At 41.2% G+C, this 18707-nt stretch overlaps 2 protein-coding genes across 2 annotated transcripts in view; one reads left to right on the forward strand and one right to left on the reverse strand.

The window, feature by feature from the left end:
* kdm6al (lysine (K)-specific demethylase 6A, like) overlaps positions 1-9506 on the reverse strand; it is a 43686-nt gene extending 34180 nt beyond the window's left edge. The window contains exons 1-2 of the mRNA XM_030781117.1: positions 9269-9506; positions 9069-9132 (exon numbers count right to left, since the gene is read on the reverse strand). Coding sequence (XP_030636977.1) covers positions 9069-9132; positions 9269-9435 — 231 coding nt within the window. The 5' untranslated portion in view covers positions 9436-9506. The remainder of the gene's footprint in view (positions 1-9068; positions 9133-9268) is intronic.
* A 1307-nt stretch (positions 9507-10813) lies between these two features.
* On the forward strand, positions 10814-15556 carry LOC115818374 (FUN14 domain-containing protein 1). Its single transcript, XM_030781734.1, has 5 exons — positions 10814-10832; positions 11780-11945; positions 13336-13411; positions 13960-14088; positions 14663-15556. The coding sequence occupies exons 1-5, from the start codon at positions 10814-10816 to the stop codon at positions 14738-14740; spliced, it is 468 nt and encodes a 155-aa protein (XP_030637594.1). The 3' UTR covers positions 14741-15556.
* Positions 15557-18707: the final 3151 nt, after the last annotated feature.

The raw sequence follows: 18707 nt of genomic DNA on the forward strand, positions 1-18707 counted from the left end.
GCACACACACGATGGCAAAGTGTCAACTATTTGATTGTTGCAATAGCAGTTCAATGACATTTTGATACCGTTTTACTCTGAGAAAAAAACCCCAAAAAAACACAGTCTGGGTTTGCCCTTTAACAAATAACAGCAGGCAAAAGTTCAGTGCCCTGTAAAGTATCTGAGTTCATCAAATAAACCAAAATATTATATAAAACTTCCTACGCGGAGTACATTTTTGACTCAGACTGGACTGAGTTGACTGATCAGAAGCTGAGCTGAACTTTTCCATAGCTCAAATCAAATTTCTTAAAGAAATCAAAACAAAACATTTTATTTTCGTAATTTAACTTCCTTCTGAAAAAAGGAGAAATAAGGTAAGCCGCATCCAAATCACCCGGTTTTGGCGACTCTGATCCTCAGGGTGCACACAGTCAGAGGGTGAGAGTTCTCCAGGGTGCACACAGGGTAAAATGCCACAGGACAGTGAGGCAAGAGAGAGAGAGAGAGAGAGAGAGAGAGAGAGAGAGAGAGCGACACACAGACAGGCAGATGAAATGCCACAGGGCAGTGGAGGGAGAGAGAGAGAGAGACAGACAGATAAAAAGCCACAGGCTAGTGGGGAGAGGGAGAGAGAGAGAGACAGACAGACAGACAGGCAGATAACATGTTTCGAGCTCTAAACCTCAACGTTTTTTCAGACCACAGATATGAGCCACCGAAACTGCAATAATACTACATTACGGGTTTCTGACATCAGCGCTCACTCCCACGCTATGTGAACACGCTCACAGCAACTCAACAATTTACCTAGACAGAGCTGGTTTTCTTTCTTCTGATTTAATTGTAATTTCCAAAGAAAAGTACTAAGGTGACACGTTGGACGAGACAGAACACTTAAGCCACAAGACCAGTTAGAAAGAGCCGCTGTAACGTGACACTGCTGAATCACCGACCGAGACAAACAACTGAAATAAACAACTGGGAATTAAACAGGTGCATCTTCCAACAGTTCAACTGTTCAAAGCCATCAGAGAACCGTATTCAGAAGTACCCTAGAAGAACGCAACATTTAAAAAAAAAAAAAAAAAAAAAAAAGCTGCAACTTCTAAACTTACTTGTTCGCTGTGACAAGAGGCACATACCGCATGAAAATGATCTAATTTCATATATCTGATCACATCCTGAAGCTTCACTGGCCTTTCTGAAGTGAGAGCGAAGGAATCTCCAATTACAGGCAGGACGAGAGAAACATCCACAAGATAAATATCCCTCCATAAGAAACTTAATGATTTTTCCAGGACCAAATAAGAAGCAATTACCAGAAAACCCATACGATCGGTTCACGACTGGACTGCTGCGCTCCAGTGCGAGGAGGTCAAGTTACACGCGTTTTCGTTTTGATACAACACACAAACCGACCACCTGCACCCGACCCACGGATAAACCTAGACTAAACTCAGTAAGACCAGATCTCATCTGATTTTCCACTCATTTAGGAGCACAGGACTCGTATGTCAACGCAAAGAGAACTTAGATAACCAACTTAATTGATCTCTTTACCAATATGCTTTTCAACTGGCTTCATCAAAACATGTATAGGTTGAGCAGGATAGGACAGGGACTGGGGATCTCAAAGAGTGACTGGTTCAACAGTTTCCAGTAAAACCACTGGCAGAGACAAGCCAGTGTGAGTCTGACTGGACATGACTGGATTGAAGTTCTAAACTACATACATTAACATGACCACAAACAAACACTCGTGAAAATGATATCTAAAAGTTAAACGGTGTCTTCACTCTCCTGCTGAAGGTAACATTGAGAGGAATCTTTTTAACCGTATTGCATACTGTTGCCTCTGAACACATTACTAACCACAGATACTGAGACACACTCAACAGATATGAGTAATCCTGTTTCAGCTCCTCAATAAGAGAAACTCTACCGCTTTAACCCAGTCTGAGAGAGATTCAGCCCTGAAGCTCAAAACTCTCATATCTGTCTTAATAAAGCGCTCACAGTCTGTCACTCGTCACAGTCCCGGAGGAAGGCTTTGAAAACGTCAATTCATGAGCCAATGATCTGTTACAGAGCCAGACTGTAAGAACAGACAGCTAGTCGAGGCACTGCCAACAGCTTATAAAAACCACTGTTGATATTTAACCTACGTTTGTTTTATGTAAGTATGAAGGGAAATGGAGTTTAGCCATCAACAAAACAGGCTGGCTGGTTCCTCACAGAATCTGAATCACAGTCTGTGAGGTCCTCCACTAGCTAGCTAACCCTGGACGCAGGCAATCTAGAGCTGTTTGGAACGACAGGTGAACTGGGCCACATCCTGCAGTGACCGTCAACCAAACACGAGCCCACAGGAGGACCGACGCAACTTTGTCTCAGGAGCCGCGGTATAATTCGGTTTTCATGCTACTCACAAATACCTGTGGTCAGTTACAAAAACAAAACAAACAAACAAACAAACAAACAAAAACAAAAACACGCATACATTTTTAAAAATACCCATTATAATTAACCGCGGTGGACAAACGCCCTCCTCTCCGTTGTATGGAACGAGGCAAAGGAAGCGGTTAAAGCGTCTCATGCAGATCCCAACTGCTGGTCAGTGAGAGAGAGAGAGAGAGAGAGAGAGAGTTTGAGTCTCTGGCACCGATTTGCTCAGAGTTAAAAGTCCCTCCCTTCTCCTAACGATGCACGTCATCTCCCACACACAGAGGAGCTGTGTCCTCACCACGTTTCAAACAACCGCTGCCTCTGCCTAACAGCCGATTATAAAAATTATTGTACACTTCCCTAAAAGCACGCGTCAATGATACAAAAGAATTCCCAGAAATCAAGCTGTTTGCGTTTCCAAAAAAGCAAATATCCCTGTGAAAAAAAAACATTAAAAAAAAAACCATGGGTCCGACAAACAACTGGAAAAAAGAGTCGATCGCCAACTAAAACACGCCGACTTCCAGACCAGACAAAAAACTGGCAAAGCCTGTTGGAACACGGAAAGACAGAGCGCACTTTTCCCCAAACCAATCACATGTCACTGCAAAAGATTCATTTTACCAATAACAACAGTAATAAAACAGAACCTTAGTTACAACTTCAGTACCACATGACAACCAAAGCAGTAAAGTCCTGGCGTAACTACAAACCCACGCGAGGCAGCAAAGATGACCTCTGCCTTAAACAGGTCACTTTAACATTAACAACCACTCTGAATCAATGCTCATTTAAAATTACATTTAGCGCATGTTAATTAAGATAACGCTCTTGGCCAGAGCAAAAATGCAATTATCACTTTCTATACTGGAGGCCACAAAACTCGAGAGGACTTGAGCACATTGCTCGTGAGTGAACCATCAAGCTCAGTGTTCCGGTCCAAACCTCTTCATTTACTGGGTCAGTTCCCTCGTCACTACGCCGTCCAAAACCATACGGAACCAGATCTGTGGCCGTCTAACCACAGAAACCGCACCAGTAACCGCTGCTGTGAGCCTCTCCGTTTGACACGAAACATCAGATCTGGTCAATACGGTGCCGATCAAGATAGCTGGAGTCTATAACACAACACGGCTCTATATATCTCTAGAGAAATAACTCCAAATTATTTCGAAATTTTTCTGGGTAATGATCATAATTCCTTCATGTTAACATCACAACCATTTACTCTAATGATAAAACTAAAGCATGTGTTTTTTTTTCCCCTGACCTGCACAGACTGGAGAGAAACCCTGACAGCTCCAGGCAAAAACGCGGCCAAGCTGTGCTGGAGAACGGGCCAGCGTCCCAAAACCCCCCTTTCAAACGGACCACCAGTGAATCAACCTTAGTGTGAGACAGTACCCCAGGTAAAACACAGGGGCTGTAATAAATAAATAAATAAAATCAAAATAAATAAACAAACAGAGGAGGAAGAGGAGCTGTCGCCAAGTGGACAGATCCAGACCATCTGCGATTCTGCTGCTTCCTGCTGGTTCTGTCACACGTCAGGCTGACCGAGCACCGACAGAGCTCCAACACATGACGTCAAATTCACCTCGTCTTCCTCTCCCAACACAACATAACATCTCTACGCCACACACACACACGTGTGTAGACACTCATCATCATCATCATCAATATGTTTATCAATAGTATATCAAAAATATACCAAGCATTGGGAAAAAAACAAAAAACATATCAATCCTCAAGATTCGGGGAAGTAACCTGCTGTTCATTGGGTTGTGTTTGTTTGGTAAAAACACGCAAATCATATACATACACTGTATATATGTATATATATATATATATATATATATATATATATATATTTTTTTTTTTTTTTTTTTCCATAAAATATTTCTCAGAGTGCCCTCTTAAAGGACAACTGAAACCCTTTCCCAGTCAGTGAGGCTGATCTCCTCAGAAGACTACCTTTTGTGCCATGATTTAAAAAGACGAGGACTGCGACTGGGCTTTGGCGATATGAGCCAGAGAAAAGGTTTTAAAAAGACGAGGACTGTGACTGGACTTTGGCGATATGAGCCAGAGAAACGGTCTGGGAGTCGTCTTGTTAAGACCAAAAATCCTGCCAATGAGTCTGTCCAAAGCCTGGGACAGGTTAGAAAATATTAAAACCACTTCTTCAACTTAAAAAAAAAGTTCTCCAAATGAGGACTTGAAGCTTCCATTTTTAATTAGGAGCAAAGGAACGAGGCATGACAGACAGACAGGCAGGCAGACAGACAGGCAGACAGACAGGCAGACAGACTGCTGTTCCCAACGTGAGGCAGAGAAAATGTAGTTCTTTGCACGTTTTTTTTTTTTTTCTGGTTGCCAAGTTGTGAATTTGCAGGAAGATGAAAAAAATGTGACATTAGCTGCTATTGGCAGTGAAACCACTTTTTTTTATTGAACCCTTTGAACTTCAAAAAAAAAAAACCCTTCAATAACAAGCTCTGCTAGATCAGACAGCCGATACTTCTGTAAATTGAACAAAAGCTGAAGAACTAAGTTCTCTTAGAACATTGGCAACATTAGATCTAAAAAGTGCCAGAAATCCAATTGTCTGATGCAAACTACATATCTTTATATTTAGCAAATGAATATTTGGCTCTCACAGAAAAACACCAATTCTCTCCAGACACTCTGCCCATGTAATCTTTGATGTGGGGAAAAAAAAAAAAAAAAAAAAAAAAAAAAAAACAGGGCTGCACTACCAGCCATATTTTTCGTCACATTAATGTTCATGCAATATTAGAACAACCCAACGCCAGCAGTTCAGAGCTACAGATATTCCACATCTGTCTCTTAAAAAAAAAATAAGGGACCATTTCTATCAGAGAAATGGAAATGTGTGAATATGTCACTGTTCTAAACTGCAACGAAGTCCTTTCATGACAGACGTTTCAACCACTCAGACATCTGTTTTTACACACCACTGAAAAATCTCCAAATTACCGAGAGACTAAAGAGAGGCAGCAGAAACAAACAAACAAACAAAAAAAAAAAAGTCATATCAAAACTGGAGAGGCTATCACACTTTCAAGTTTGTACTCCATAATATGGTCATTTGTAGACCAAAAGAAAAAGGTGTTTGCACAGAACAATCTAAGATTTATAAAAAAGAAAAAACCTGTCGTACTCTTGGCTGCTTGCTGCTGGAGCCAAGCTTTATCCAAAGCAAACAGTGGGTCACGTCATGTGCTCTCAACGACATTTTGATTTCACATTGATGCATACAATGCACGCTGAACAAATTTACGGGGGGGGGGGGGGGGGGGGGGGGTGAAGCTATCCTTAATAACAACATATAACAGCACATTCTTCACAAAATAAAAAGGAGGGAAAAAAAAAGTTACAGATGTATTGTACAAGCTATGCATCTGATAAAAACTCAACGTTGCATCCAGTACTTCAAAAGCAAAAGGTAAAAATTTAGAGCAATCCAACCCAAAAGCTGTAAACTAATTACCATACATCATCACTATTCTGCCTTAATGACCTTAACGTGAGGCAGTTTCTTCTTTTGTGCCAGTTAAAATAGAAAAGCCATTAAACACTGTTAAGCATCTTCTCTCCGTTATCACCAAGGAAAGGGGGGGGGGGGGGGGGAATAAATAAATAAATAAATAAACCACACACACTGGCCGCTTACAACATTTTTTCTTCTATTTAATGAAGCCTCGTTTACTCAACAACAGGCCCATTTCTCTAAAGCAGGACAATTATTAAAACCTTAATTTTTTTTTTTTTTTTTTGCAGATTCATACAATGACCTACTGCTCTCAGACCAATGAACACACTTTGCTGCAGCTTAGAGTACCACCTCACGATACAAAGAGCTCAACCCAAACCGTGCATACAGAGGGAAATTCCCTGTGTGGGATCAATGGTCAATGATATGGAGGGACACCTACTGAGTGGAGGCTGGAGGGGGTGGCAGCTACACAGCAGTCTCCAGCTGCCGGCAAATGATACACTTTCTATATAGCCATATGTTCCAGTTTCCTGGGCTGACAAACTCCTCTTACCCAGCTGGTATTACAAACCCAATATGCATTCAGCACGTCTTCCTTCCCATCAACAGCATGGCAGCAATCAGAGTAACTGCAAACAGTAAAAGAAATGAGCATGGGGTCTCGAGCGCGTGCATGCGTGCGCACACGCACACACCGTTTTAGCTTTTCGAGTTATCAACTCGTGCAACAAACGAATACGTACATGCTACAGACTGATCGGTATGGTCATTTAAACTGGCCCAGAAGAAGCAATAGATTACACTTCAAAATTTCCCCCAGTTAAGGTTCATGACATTACTGTTAGGTTCCTGGGACCAACTACCAGAGCATGTACAACTCCTACCAGAGAGCATTGTTTACATTCCTCAAAACATTAGGCTGTATCTCTCTAAAGATCACACCACAACAGCAAAGGCCTTGCCATAACCGGCGACTTCAAAGGTCAATACAAATCATGGAAGAGCATTGGAGATGCTGCCCTGTCTCTGCACTGAATAGTATTACTGTATGGCCACTACTTCACTGAGCTCGGAGCCCACCATCTTACAGTGTTTTGCAAAACACTGTAGAAAAACCAGACATCGATTTGGAACATGGAGACGTTGCTTTCAACTCCACAGTGATTAAAACAACAATGTAAGTGAAGGTGGAAAATAAGTTCCGACAGCATCACTACTGAACTACCCAGAAACTAAAACAAAGACTGCACAATTTGACATGAAAGATCTCTCTCAAAATATACACAAGTTTTAAGAATTCAAAATTGAAAACTGCAGCACATCTAATGCAGAGGTATAAGAGCTGTAATCAAGGCATTCAAATGCAGAATTACTATTTTCTCAGGCCAAACTCGTTAACAGATGAGTTGATTGGCAAGTCATATGGATGAGGGAAAAACGACGTAGGCACTGACATCTTTTTTTTAAACACAGGTTATGTACAGCATTAGTTTGAGCAGCCAACGAGGAGACAACCAACCCAACGAAGAGTCGCACTGCCAAATAGTTTATTCTGGTTCCGTTAATATGCTTTGAAAGGTGGACGTGTTTTTGAATGGTTTACGGACAAACGTAAACCTCTGAACACAATACTGTTTACAGTTATCTTAGTTGACAGTAAAGCTCTCTACCGACACCAAAACTTAGTCTGAACTTCAATGAAAGTGATACAAATAACAACGATTTACTGAAAATAAAGTCGTTTTGTTAAGAGTGTCCTTTGTTCACTGTTCAATGTGCCCACTACAGGTTGATGCTAGTGTGCACAACGCAGGGTGGTACACAGTCAGCGCACTGATACGCAAAACCTTCAGGATTCATGCAAATGACAAGTCGACAAAGCAGGGACCATAAAATTTCTGCATGTCTTTTTGAACACACTACTGAACGGTATACGTTACTCGTATCACTTAATACAGAATATTTCTCACTCTTGTCCAAACCCCGCCATCTTGGGCCGACCCAAGCAGCCATTACTAGCGACAACAGCTATCTGCGTCTCAGTAGACAACCAGAAACTTCAAATAAACAGTCATCTTGATTCCATATGGGAATGACACATGGATATACATTTATTCACCGACAATCTGCACCCTTTGAACATCAAACATGAGAGTTGCCAACGCTAAGGATATTTGTCCATTAATATAAAAATGTAAACGTAGCTAACTATGGCCAGCAGTCGTCGTTTTTTAGATGAACGACCCTACAAAATTGGTGCTATCCTTATTTGTAGGGACTTGTTTAACGTTGGTAACGGGCTAGTTTACCAATCAAGTTCTCATAGCAATGGCGCTTGGACAAATAAACATTCAGTAACCCACATTAAATCCATATTCAGATCTGCAGTACTGGACAACCAACAAGCTGCCTTTGGAACAAGATAAACCATAGCTAACGTTATCCAACGCAGCAAGCTAACAACGTTTAATTGGGCACCCACCCAAAGGGTTATGTTAGCTGACATTAATGCAATGCGTATTACAGGTTAAATAGAACGTTGTTTCAGATGTTACCACAAGACTAACAATTTCCTAGACTGGCCGAAAACTGAATTTAGTGCACGATTTAAAATAATTTCACATCATACATAGCTTTGTAGGGTGAACTGAACTATGAGAACAGCCTGCAAACCTACACAAGCATATTTGACAGTACTTTAGCTCGCTTGCTAACATACTTTGCTAAGTTAACAAACTTTGCTGCCAAGCAAACGGTGAGGGTATTAACGTGCATTGCGCTTGCAGCACAATATTTACGGGGTATCTCTGGCCAGGTGGGGTGCAACATTTGGACTTAACCACACAAAAACATTTGTGCTGAAAGGGCTAGCGAGTTCGCTAGCCGTTAAGCTAGGGTAGCTTAGTTTACGTTGAAAGAAAATAAGGACGTTGCGTAGCCGCAGGGTCGCTAGTATGCGCACATCAATTTAACTTTTTTTGTTTCTCATAACGTTAAGTGTGATGACTTAAAGAACTTCTTTCACAGTCAGCAAGCAAGTTGCGCGACGTGTGTTAATGCACGATCTAAGAGTATTGGACAGACCGGCTTTGGTCCTGTATTAGATATAGCTTGCTACCTTTAACAGCAAGGCCTCCGTTCTGGCGCCATCTTCATGAAGCCTCTGAAATCCAAACAGTGTGCTGCAAGCAAGAAGACAACACAGGCAGCTCGGTATCACTAGGTGCCGTACAAGGGTTTTCACAGATTTAAATGCTGAAAAAACGGTAAAAGCCAACAACAGTTCGTTTGTAGTTTCCGTAAGGTAGCGTTTCCAACCTGTCTAATCCGGCCAAGCTGTCCTCCTCCTGCGCTGTCAGCCTCGGAAAGTCCTCCTCGGTTTCACTCGCTTTTCCCGCCGCCATTTTCTTTTCCTCATCACCAGCGCCGAGACTTCGAGCAGCAGCGCAGGCAGCAACGGCGAGCGACACTCGGCACGATTTCATGGAATCGCACCGTGAGAATGAACGACGAACTCCAGCAGAGTCAAAAAGCGAAATGCAATCGACTCGATTTTTAGTTAACTTTTTCCAGGATAAAAAGAAATAGATTTGTAAATCCGTGTGGAAAATGACTTAGCCTCCAGATGGTCTTTCTCTTACATTTTCAAAGAAAAAAGCTTTGATGCAGTTGATAAATTGTGATGCATGGGCTGCTGCTCATGCAATGCATAAAATTAGAGCGTCAATTGATATTATCTCAAACTTCTATCTACCACCAGATTAAAGTTGTTGTAATTGTGTCACACAGGCTAACCCACGCCGTCGCCGTCGACACGCCCTCTGTAGGTGGAACAACCAATGAGTGAACAGAATTGAAGCACATGACTGGCCTTGTCCTAAGATTTTTTTTTCTTCCAATCTCCCAAATACAATAAAAAGTCCAAAACGATCGAGAAACATAAGACTTGTACGTTTGACATATGTCGTGAAATCTTCCAAACTCTGCCTTGTTTGATCCATCAGTCTTCTCATAGTCATTCGTGGATGCTATCTACTTCCATTGGCTATTAGCTGAATGCACCCATTTTCTCTGATTATTAAATACATAATAGGCGTGGTTTGTTTAAGTGGCGAAGGATGCATTTGGCACTGCTTGGTGAGGACAGGATAATATACAATTACGAATTTTTCTAAAATAAATAAAATGACGAGTGTCTTCAGAGGAGGAAAATATTTTGCTTGATTTGCTTCGAAGAACAACGGCTCTTTCAAAGCATTCATAATAACATGCGAAATGTGTTTTCTCGAGTCATATTCTGTTTATGCTGTCACTTGGTGGAATAGCAAGTTTTCCGTTTGTTAGCCATTTAAGAAAAATATCAGCATGCCAGAGGAAGGAGAGAAAATCCGTACTCTGCAAGTACTTGTCTGTAAACAACCGTTCAATAAATTCCACATTAAACAGCCGTTTCACGATTAAATAACGCTTCCGTTCATTTAACCGTCAGGCCATTCAATACCCCACAAGCGGTTTTACGGAATTACGACCATAATGGTGCAATCATATATGTATTTTTTTTTTCATTTTTTACGTGCTGAAATATTGCACTATATATTATAATGGTTTAAGTCTTTCCGAATCCGAAGTTTGTCACAGATCAGATATCAGATTAGTAATTATTCACCACATGTATACCTGACAAACAACTAAAGAAATAAGAAAACAACAATGGATACTGTTACTGCCAGAAAGGGGTAGCAATTAATTTGTGAAACCCGGACATATTTAAGTGTGCGAAACCTTGACGTGGCAGAGCATCACGTTATGGGCGGTGCCAAAATACACAGCTGTCAACATCCTGATGTAACAAAATTACCCAAAATGGCGGACCGAAGAGAAGGTTAGTGAGATCACCGGCGCGATTTTAAAGTTATCCACTGCCTTTCATTAGCCGCGTGCAATTATTTTATATTAACTTCGGGATTCGTTTAACTCCGGGTGCATGCTGAAATAAAAATGTCGCAGATTTCGACGTTGTTGTTGTTGTTTTTTTTTTACATAGGCTCTTGGTTAGCTCCTGCTGCTAACAAGCCTCGCTTTTGCAAGTGAAAGCAAATCGGTATCAAATCAGAAGATACAGTCAGCCATCAGCAACCAATATAACAATAATTCCTGTGTAAAGACACAGTTCTGCAACTATTTATATCGGCTAGCCATTTTTATAAAGTGATGGTAAAAAGAACTAATTTATGTCTCCGTTTTTTTTATTATAATTTTTCTTGAGAGAGAGAGACAATCCGTATGGGTCGTTGTATATTTTCGAAAATGGGGACACGAAAAAATTTGCGACAGGCATCTTGATGTTCCTCATGATACATGCATGCTTGCGAACCTGTCTTAACTATTTCTAGTTAGTAATAGACTTATTTACGTCCTGGTCGACGAGTCAAGACAACGTATCGATTGCGCACGTCAGGAATGCTTTGAGTTTTAACTCTGAAAATGCACTTTTACAGAACACATTCGGAGATTTGAAGGGCCAATGTGATAACGTCCTGCAGTAATTCCTTATCCCTCATTAACCTTTGTAATTTATATACGAGGTTGAGTAATCCAACAGCTAATTCTTTAAATTACGTCGACTGAATAAAATGAATTAATTATACGTTAAATCGACGTTGTCATTGACATGGGAGTCGCTTGTATTGCAGCCTACAGTTTTGATATGTGACTGTCTTGATGTCCAGACACGACATTTATTCCTTTTATCTTCACTGTATGTTATTTATCCGTGTAAAAGTGTGCATGGCTGATGCTGTCTGAGGCCAGTTGTTTTTCTTGCATCAGGCCAGGGGGAACCTGAAAGTGAAGACGAGGCCTACGAGGTGGTGGACCTGACAGAATATGCGCGCAGCCACCAGTGGTGGAGCCGGCTGTTTGGGAACAACTCGGGCCCCATTGCAGAGAAATACTCTGTGGCTACTCAGATCGCCATGGGTGGGGTAACCGGTTGGTACGTGACCCACTTTTCGCAGAAAAAAAAACGAGACTCTCAAAAGTCAGGATTTTACACAGTGTCAGTTTTTCACCATCCCTCGTTCATCTTAGTCCTGAACAAATCAGAGCTTGGCCAGAGGCTCTTTTCTTGGACAGGGCCAGCTTCTTCATGTGTGACATTAAGAACAGGATTTGAGTATAAATCAGAAAGCGGAGTACTAGATTTCTGGTATGTGCAGAGACTCTTCAGTAATAGTAAAGCACATGCTAGCAGGGAGAACATAAGTGTGTTTTTGGCGGGATTGCAGGAGTCATGAAGTCTGCCTGAGGGCTTCAGTAGATCTTATCTGCTGTCTGAAATTTGCCGTCTGAGCCCCGTGTAATCACAGTCCCTGACAACGCTCCACACAGACACTGACTCAGGTTATAAAGTCATAGACCATCAGCCTCATGCGAGAGCAGTTTTGTTTTCTTATCTTAACTTTCTCATCCCTTTTTCATGATATGCGCTGATACAAGTTTAGCACGTAAACGCAGCAAAAGCTTGTAACTATTGTAAATGACCTGCGTAAGCGCGGCAGATGGCATTTGATTGTAAATGAGCTTGTGTGTATGGGAATTGTGAATTAGCATACAGGAAGCCCCAAAATGGCATGTTAGGTGAGGCGTCACACCCTATGTGTACAGAAAAGTCAATCATAAAGCTGGCATCCAAATGTAAAGACCAGAACTTTACGAGTTTGGAGACTGAAGTCTGGCTTTCGGAGATCAGTAAACAAACACATGTCATTTTTACAGCATAAATAGTGGAGTTATGGGATCTGTTACACTTAAGGAATTAATGAAAAATGACCATTGCTCTAAATGTCACTAGAGGTCTGTATCCTTGCTGAAGAGAAAGAGGAAATGGTTTGATACGAAATTTTATTTTTGACAAAAAAAAAAAAACATCTTGCCAAAGCATGGGAGTCTTTGACTGCAATGGCAGTGGTCCAGGGGACGTTTCCATGGAGACAGATAGGAGGATACGTGTCATACTGTGTCATAATTCACTTTTGAGTTTGAGATGTTGATATTGGTATTCTAGTATTACACAGCAGCACCAGTAGCCAATTTGAAAGAATGTTAATGATATTATTGTATTTAAAAAAAAATGAAAACTAATTTGAATCCTAAAGTAAAACAGTCAGATATCACTGGTCCAATAGGATAATCCTTACATGACTATACATTGTCCCGTTTAATTTAGACATGCAAACGCAGATTCCTTCAAAGTAACGAAATAGATTTGTACAAAACATCTGGACCACTGAAATCCGTTCATACCTAAGAAGTATCCCTGTTTTTTTTGTTTGTTTGTTTGTTTGTTTAGTCATTTGTTTGTTTTTGTTTTTGTTCATCATCAGGTGTGCTGGATATGTTTTCCAGCGGGTAGGCAAGATGGCTGCCACGGCTGTCGGAGGAGGGTTTCTGTTACTACAGGTACTACAGTCTTTTAGTAGCGTCTAAAACTCATCTGGTACTACAGTCTTTTAGTAGCGTCTAAAACTCTCACAGCGTTTGTGCAGAGATTTCCCAATGACCTCGAGGTGACCTCATACGTTTTGAAGCAGTTGTGGGTGATTTTGCCAATTTATAATCAATCGGTCAATCTATTGAATAACCCATATGGGCTGTTTGTTGCACCGCTGGCTAAGAAAAACTGAATCACCCCCATGATGGTCTAAGTAATCCATCCATACAAACACACCCTGCAGTGTTGAGGAGTCCAGCTCCATTTTCAGTACGATAGAGATATTCTGGAGCCTTGATATCACAAATCTTTTTTTTTTCTGTGAATATGGAATACATGAAAAAAGATGACCCAAAACTTGCACAAATAAGCTCCCTTCCAGTAGAATCAAACAGTCAGTGTGTTACCAGTGATGGCTCTAAACGCTACATCTGAAATCACAACCCCCCCCCCCCCCCCCCCCCCCCCCCCCCCCCCCCCCCCCCCCCCCCCCCCCCCCCCCCCCCCCCCCCTCCAGATTGCCAACCATAGCGGTTACGTCCAGGTGGACTGGAAGAAAGTGGAAAAAGACGTCAACAAAGCAAAGAAACACTTGAAGAAAAAGGCCAACAAGGCAGCACCTGAAATAAACACGTTTATCGAAGAGGTAAAGGACTAAGCACTGATCACAAAATGAACTTATGAACAACACTCTGTGAGGCATCCCATGATCGCAATCAGTACACGAGTAAAGAAAACAGCATTTTTGTATTCATAAACGTCCAGTGAAGTTGTTACTGCCATTCCAGATGAACCCAACATACATACATACGTTCACACTGATAAGTAAGAAATTGTGTATTTAAAATAAGAGGGAATGCTAATATGCTGTAATGCATATGCAAGAGGACTGCTGTACAAAAATAATCTAGTGATAATGGGCTGTCCGTGAAGTGGATGAATCAAGATAAATTTAATTACCTGGAAGAACTGTTCAGTTCTGCATCTACTTTCCACTCCAGATACAGTGACTGTTCTGACGTTTCCAATTTTGAGCTACAAATTATTTTTATAATAATTCAGTTTCCCACAGTTACAGACTTCTGTTAATTCTCACGGGTACAATTTATAATAGATTCTGTAATTCATCAAATGTGCAACAGCGCCCCCCAGCGGCAAGGTGAATAACAAAGCGCATTTTCGGCACATGGTGTTGGTCTCACTCCTGCGTTTTCTTTTAGGCCACAGAGTTTGTGAAGAGGAACATCGTCGTGTCCAGTGGCTTTGTGGGAGGTTTCCTGTTGGGCCTGGCCTCTTAGAGAGCCTCGCTGGGTGAAAACTCAGGCCGCGGCTAGCCTGCAGCGTCAGGCTGGGACGCCATCGCGACTGTGAACTGTACTCCTCTCTTCCTCCTTTGGGTGAATGGGGTACAATGTAAAAACCTGCTTGGGTCTGTTCACACCCCTCCTGTCAATCAAATCTGTGAATGGGTTTTCCAACCCATCCTTGTTTTGGCATTTTGGTTGGACCTGAGTGATTGGGTGAAATATTGTGGGTCTCTTGAGTCAGTTATGAGGTAGCTGGGACAGTGCCAATGACACAAATCCTTACTTTATCTGTAAGTGCAAACTACGAAATGAAAACACGCTAAATAAAAAGTCCACCCTGAACGGACCCAGACAAACATTATGTATTGGCACAATCTTTAACCCTATGCCAGCATGCTGGTATTACATACACTGGCACGTGTAGACTGCTGTCAACAGAAGTGGGCAGTTGTAAACCTGCCATGTTGTGATCTCTATAACGTTAACTGTGTTTGTCATTATTAATAATCCTGTACATCTGTAAGAGATCAAGAAAACAGGACACTTGATTATCTCTATACTTAAGGAAGATGTAATTTGTCAAGTTGCTATTTAGACATGTTACTTTTTTTTTTTCCCCCCTCCCATGGTTCAGTATTTAACTGAAGTTGAGGTGTTACATTGTTTGTGAAAATATTCACTCTGGTTGTTTTCTATTGCCATACTGTTTCCTTTTTTATTTCTATGCTGGAGTTTCTGTGTGCATTCAGTCAACACACTGGTTCTGACTGGTACAAGTGTAGTTACAAATAAAGGTTCTTTTTTTTTGGTCCAGTTCAAATTGCGTGTGGATCATGTGTGTTGAGGTGATGGTCCATGTGCTGGCATTATGAGTGAGTTCACATGTATATATTTGTTTATTTAGGCTTACACTGACGCCTAAGTTCAGATCATCCTTACCATAATCTTTCACTGAAACGGCTCCGTGTTGGAAACTTTACTAACAGGCAAATGCCACAGCGCAGAAAGAACAGTTTACGGTTAAACTGAAATGAACAAATACATGATTATCTTTTTATGAGAGCAAGAGAAAACAAATTATTTTTATAATTGGAAGTGATAGAGCAATGAGATCAACAATCATCCAGCACGCCATTCGCACTGGGACATTTCATACAATGAAAGTTTCTCAGCAGGATAAACACAATGATTCAGTCACTAAAATCTGGATTATTTTGGATTTGAAAAAGGTAAATGTTTTACACTACAATTCTTTTTTTTTTATTTTTTTTTTTTTAGAAAGAGTAGAGATGAAGTCATAAACGATATGTAAGATAATAGTGTAACGAACAAGTATTACAAGTATTACAACACGCATTTGCAGTTTCAAACTTTTAATTTGATAAAATCAATACAATAAACTTGACTTTTTTTTTTTTCGTGCAGTGCACTTCTAAACTATTAGACAAAAGCCAAAAAAAAAAAAAAAAACAAAACAAAAAAAGAGGAAGAAAAATAAACTAACTGAAGGGTTCCAGTGCTGTTCTTTGAGATGGTTTGGCGAGTCACAATGCTTGGCACTCCTGCCGGACAGACACACACTCACACACACACGCACGCACACACACACACACACCGCCATTTAACATCAAATCTCAACAACTTTCTACTACCCATTAAGACTTGCTGTCGTCCTCACCAAACCTGCCAGAGAACAATCCATAGAAACGCCTGGTTATATAAATGCAACGAGAATAAACCACACATTCGGGTTTTTTTTGTCTTTTTTTTTTTTTTCTTAACTCTGAAGGATTGCCATTTGCCAGACATTCACTGTTGGGGGGGGGGGGGAAGAAATGTCAAAACAAAATATTTTAAAACAAAAATCCAAAAAAAGGAAAAAAAAAAAGAAAAAAAAAAAAAAAAGAGAATTTGAACATTTATTCAGCACATACTTAGAAAACATTTTAATAACTTTTGTCCAAACCTTGGCATTGTTGTTATTAATTCAATTTTGGCTGCCGAATTGTAGTTATTTTTGAAACTTGTGGCGAACAAGATTAGTGACAGGTGAAGTTGGTTTTTTTTTTTTTGCTTTTGTTTTTGTCAGAGACCAAAATGACTTTTACTTTAAAAGCTCACACTATCCCGAAATATATAAATCTCAGGCATCCAGTTGACATTCAACATTCAAGTGCCAGTGTTTTTTTTTGTACTGTCTTTTGGTCAAGTTACTGAAACTCACTTTTTAGGCTTATAAAAATAAATACGTCTCAAAAATGCTTAATAAATTACACAAACTAGCAGCAAAAGTAGAATCTAGTAATCCGAGTGTGCAAAGCTAAATTCCCCCCCACTGCTAATCCCTCTGGTCCCAAATCAGGTTTTTTTTTTTTTTAACGTGGAGAAACCCCTTCCCCTTTTGTAAACAAGCTGCGTCTTCACAATCTTCATACACAATATTTGTAAGCTTAAGGACACGCGCTCAAGACATTTATATAAAACTCTAGATGTGCAATAAAATAATTCTTTTTTTTTTTTTCTCTCTCCGTGTAAAACTTGATGGGCATCAACAAAACGAAGGTCTACACCTAACTCAAGTAGCACCATTCATCATCTCAAGTTACCGTAACACCGCCAGTGCATCTGCTTCAGTTTCAGCCAGTTTAACCTTGATTTATTCTTCATCCTCTCCTGGAATATCTTAAATGTCAAAAGGCACAGCACATGTGAGTAAATCTATTGCACTTCAGTAAAATGTCACTTCCTGTCCACCCTCCTCTTGGACCTCCTCCTCCTCCTCCTGGTGGTGGGGGGAGAGAGAGGGAGAGAGGGGAGGGGGGGCGTGACTCTGCCAGCTGCACTGACGACTGAATTCGTTTCTATGACACCTCGTGGCAGCCTGACCTGCAGGGCCCAACCTGAGGTTTCAGCTGCCATAACACATGGTTAAAGGAAAGGGGGCGGGGCTACAAAACAAACCCACCGTCTTTGGCCAGATCTAGTGGAAAAAAAAACAACAAAAAAAAAAGCAGCACCATCGAGATGCAAACTGGAATCCACCCTCCTTCCCTCTGCGATTCCTCCACTCATAACGATGGTGCATCAGAACTACACTGTCTCTGCTGTCATCAGCCCCGTGCAGTTTCTCCTTCTCCTGTACATTACCAATCTGTACTGACCTCCCCCCCCCCCCCAATCCCTTCTCTATTCCCTCGTACGCAGTCCCGGCCCCTGGGGGGGGGGGCCGGGGGAAAGAGAGGGAGCCGTGACTCTAGAGCAAGCTGGGGACGCCTATCGGAAATTCAACGCAGCTTGAAAAAGAGAAAGTAAATGAAAAACGTGTGTAACTTTCTGTTCTGTAAGTAAGATAAAAGCCTGCAGACGTAGGTTGGTATCTCTCCTTGACCAAAAAACGACAACACTAGCATGTGGATCGGCCGCAGAGACGAGACACTGGTCCCCGCTCTGATGCCGTGGTCCTAGTGTAGCTTCTCGAACATCTCTTTTCCTTAACGGCGGGCGTAAAAGAGACTTCTACCATCTTATGAAGTTCGAGAGAATTTTTTTTTTCTCTTCTTTTTTTTGTAAATCAAACAAAGTCCAAATGCCACCCCCTACAACAGTTAAAGAAGAAAGCAGAATGAGGAATTCACCAGCGAGCCGGCGGTCGGTACTGACCCAGCCGCTGTTGCCTTAACGTCACACGAATTTGAGGCTTAAAAGCTGAAGCACTGAGCGTCCAACGCCCTCGGTGAAAAGGACACACACACACACAGCTTAAGTGACTTGATGACTAATTAAGATTGTAAAAGTGGAATGGCTTGGCTTTCTCCCTCCTCAAAGACGATCATGTCCCTATTGGGTAGCTCTCCAGGATAGAGTGAGCAAGAATAATCATCATCTCTTTTTTTTTTGTTTTTTGTTTGTTCGTTTTTCTTTTTTGTCATCTCTTTGAGCTCCTTTGTGGAGTGTCAGG

This window comes from Chanos chanos, chromosome 8 (assembly GCF_902362185.1).
Source record: "Chanos chanos chromosome 8, fChaCha1.1, whole genome shotgun sequence".
Classification (NCBI taxonomy): Eukaryota; Metazoa; Chordata; class Actinopteri; order Gonorynchiformes; family Chanidae; genus Chanos; species Chanos chanos.

What these genes read in the sequence shown, in the direction of transcription:
- LOC115818374 (XM_030781734.1), top strand. An exon ending in ATGGGTGGGGTAACCGGTTG is followed by an intron (nt 11,946 to 13,335) that starts GTACGTGACCCA and finishes GTTCATCATCAG; the next exon opens with GTGTGCTGGATATGTTTTCC. An exon ending in GAGGGTTTCTGTTACTACAG is followed by an intron (nt 13,412 to 13,959) that starts GTACTACAGTCT and finishes CCCCCCCTCCAG; the next exon opens with ATTGCCAACCATAGCGGTTA.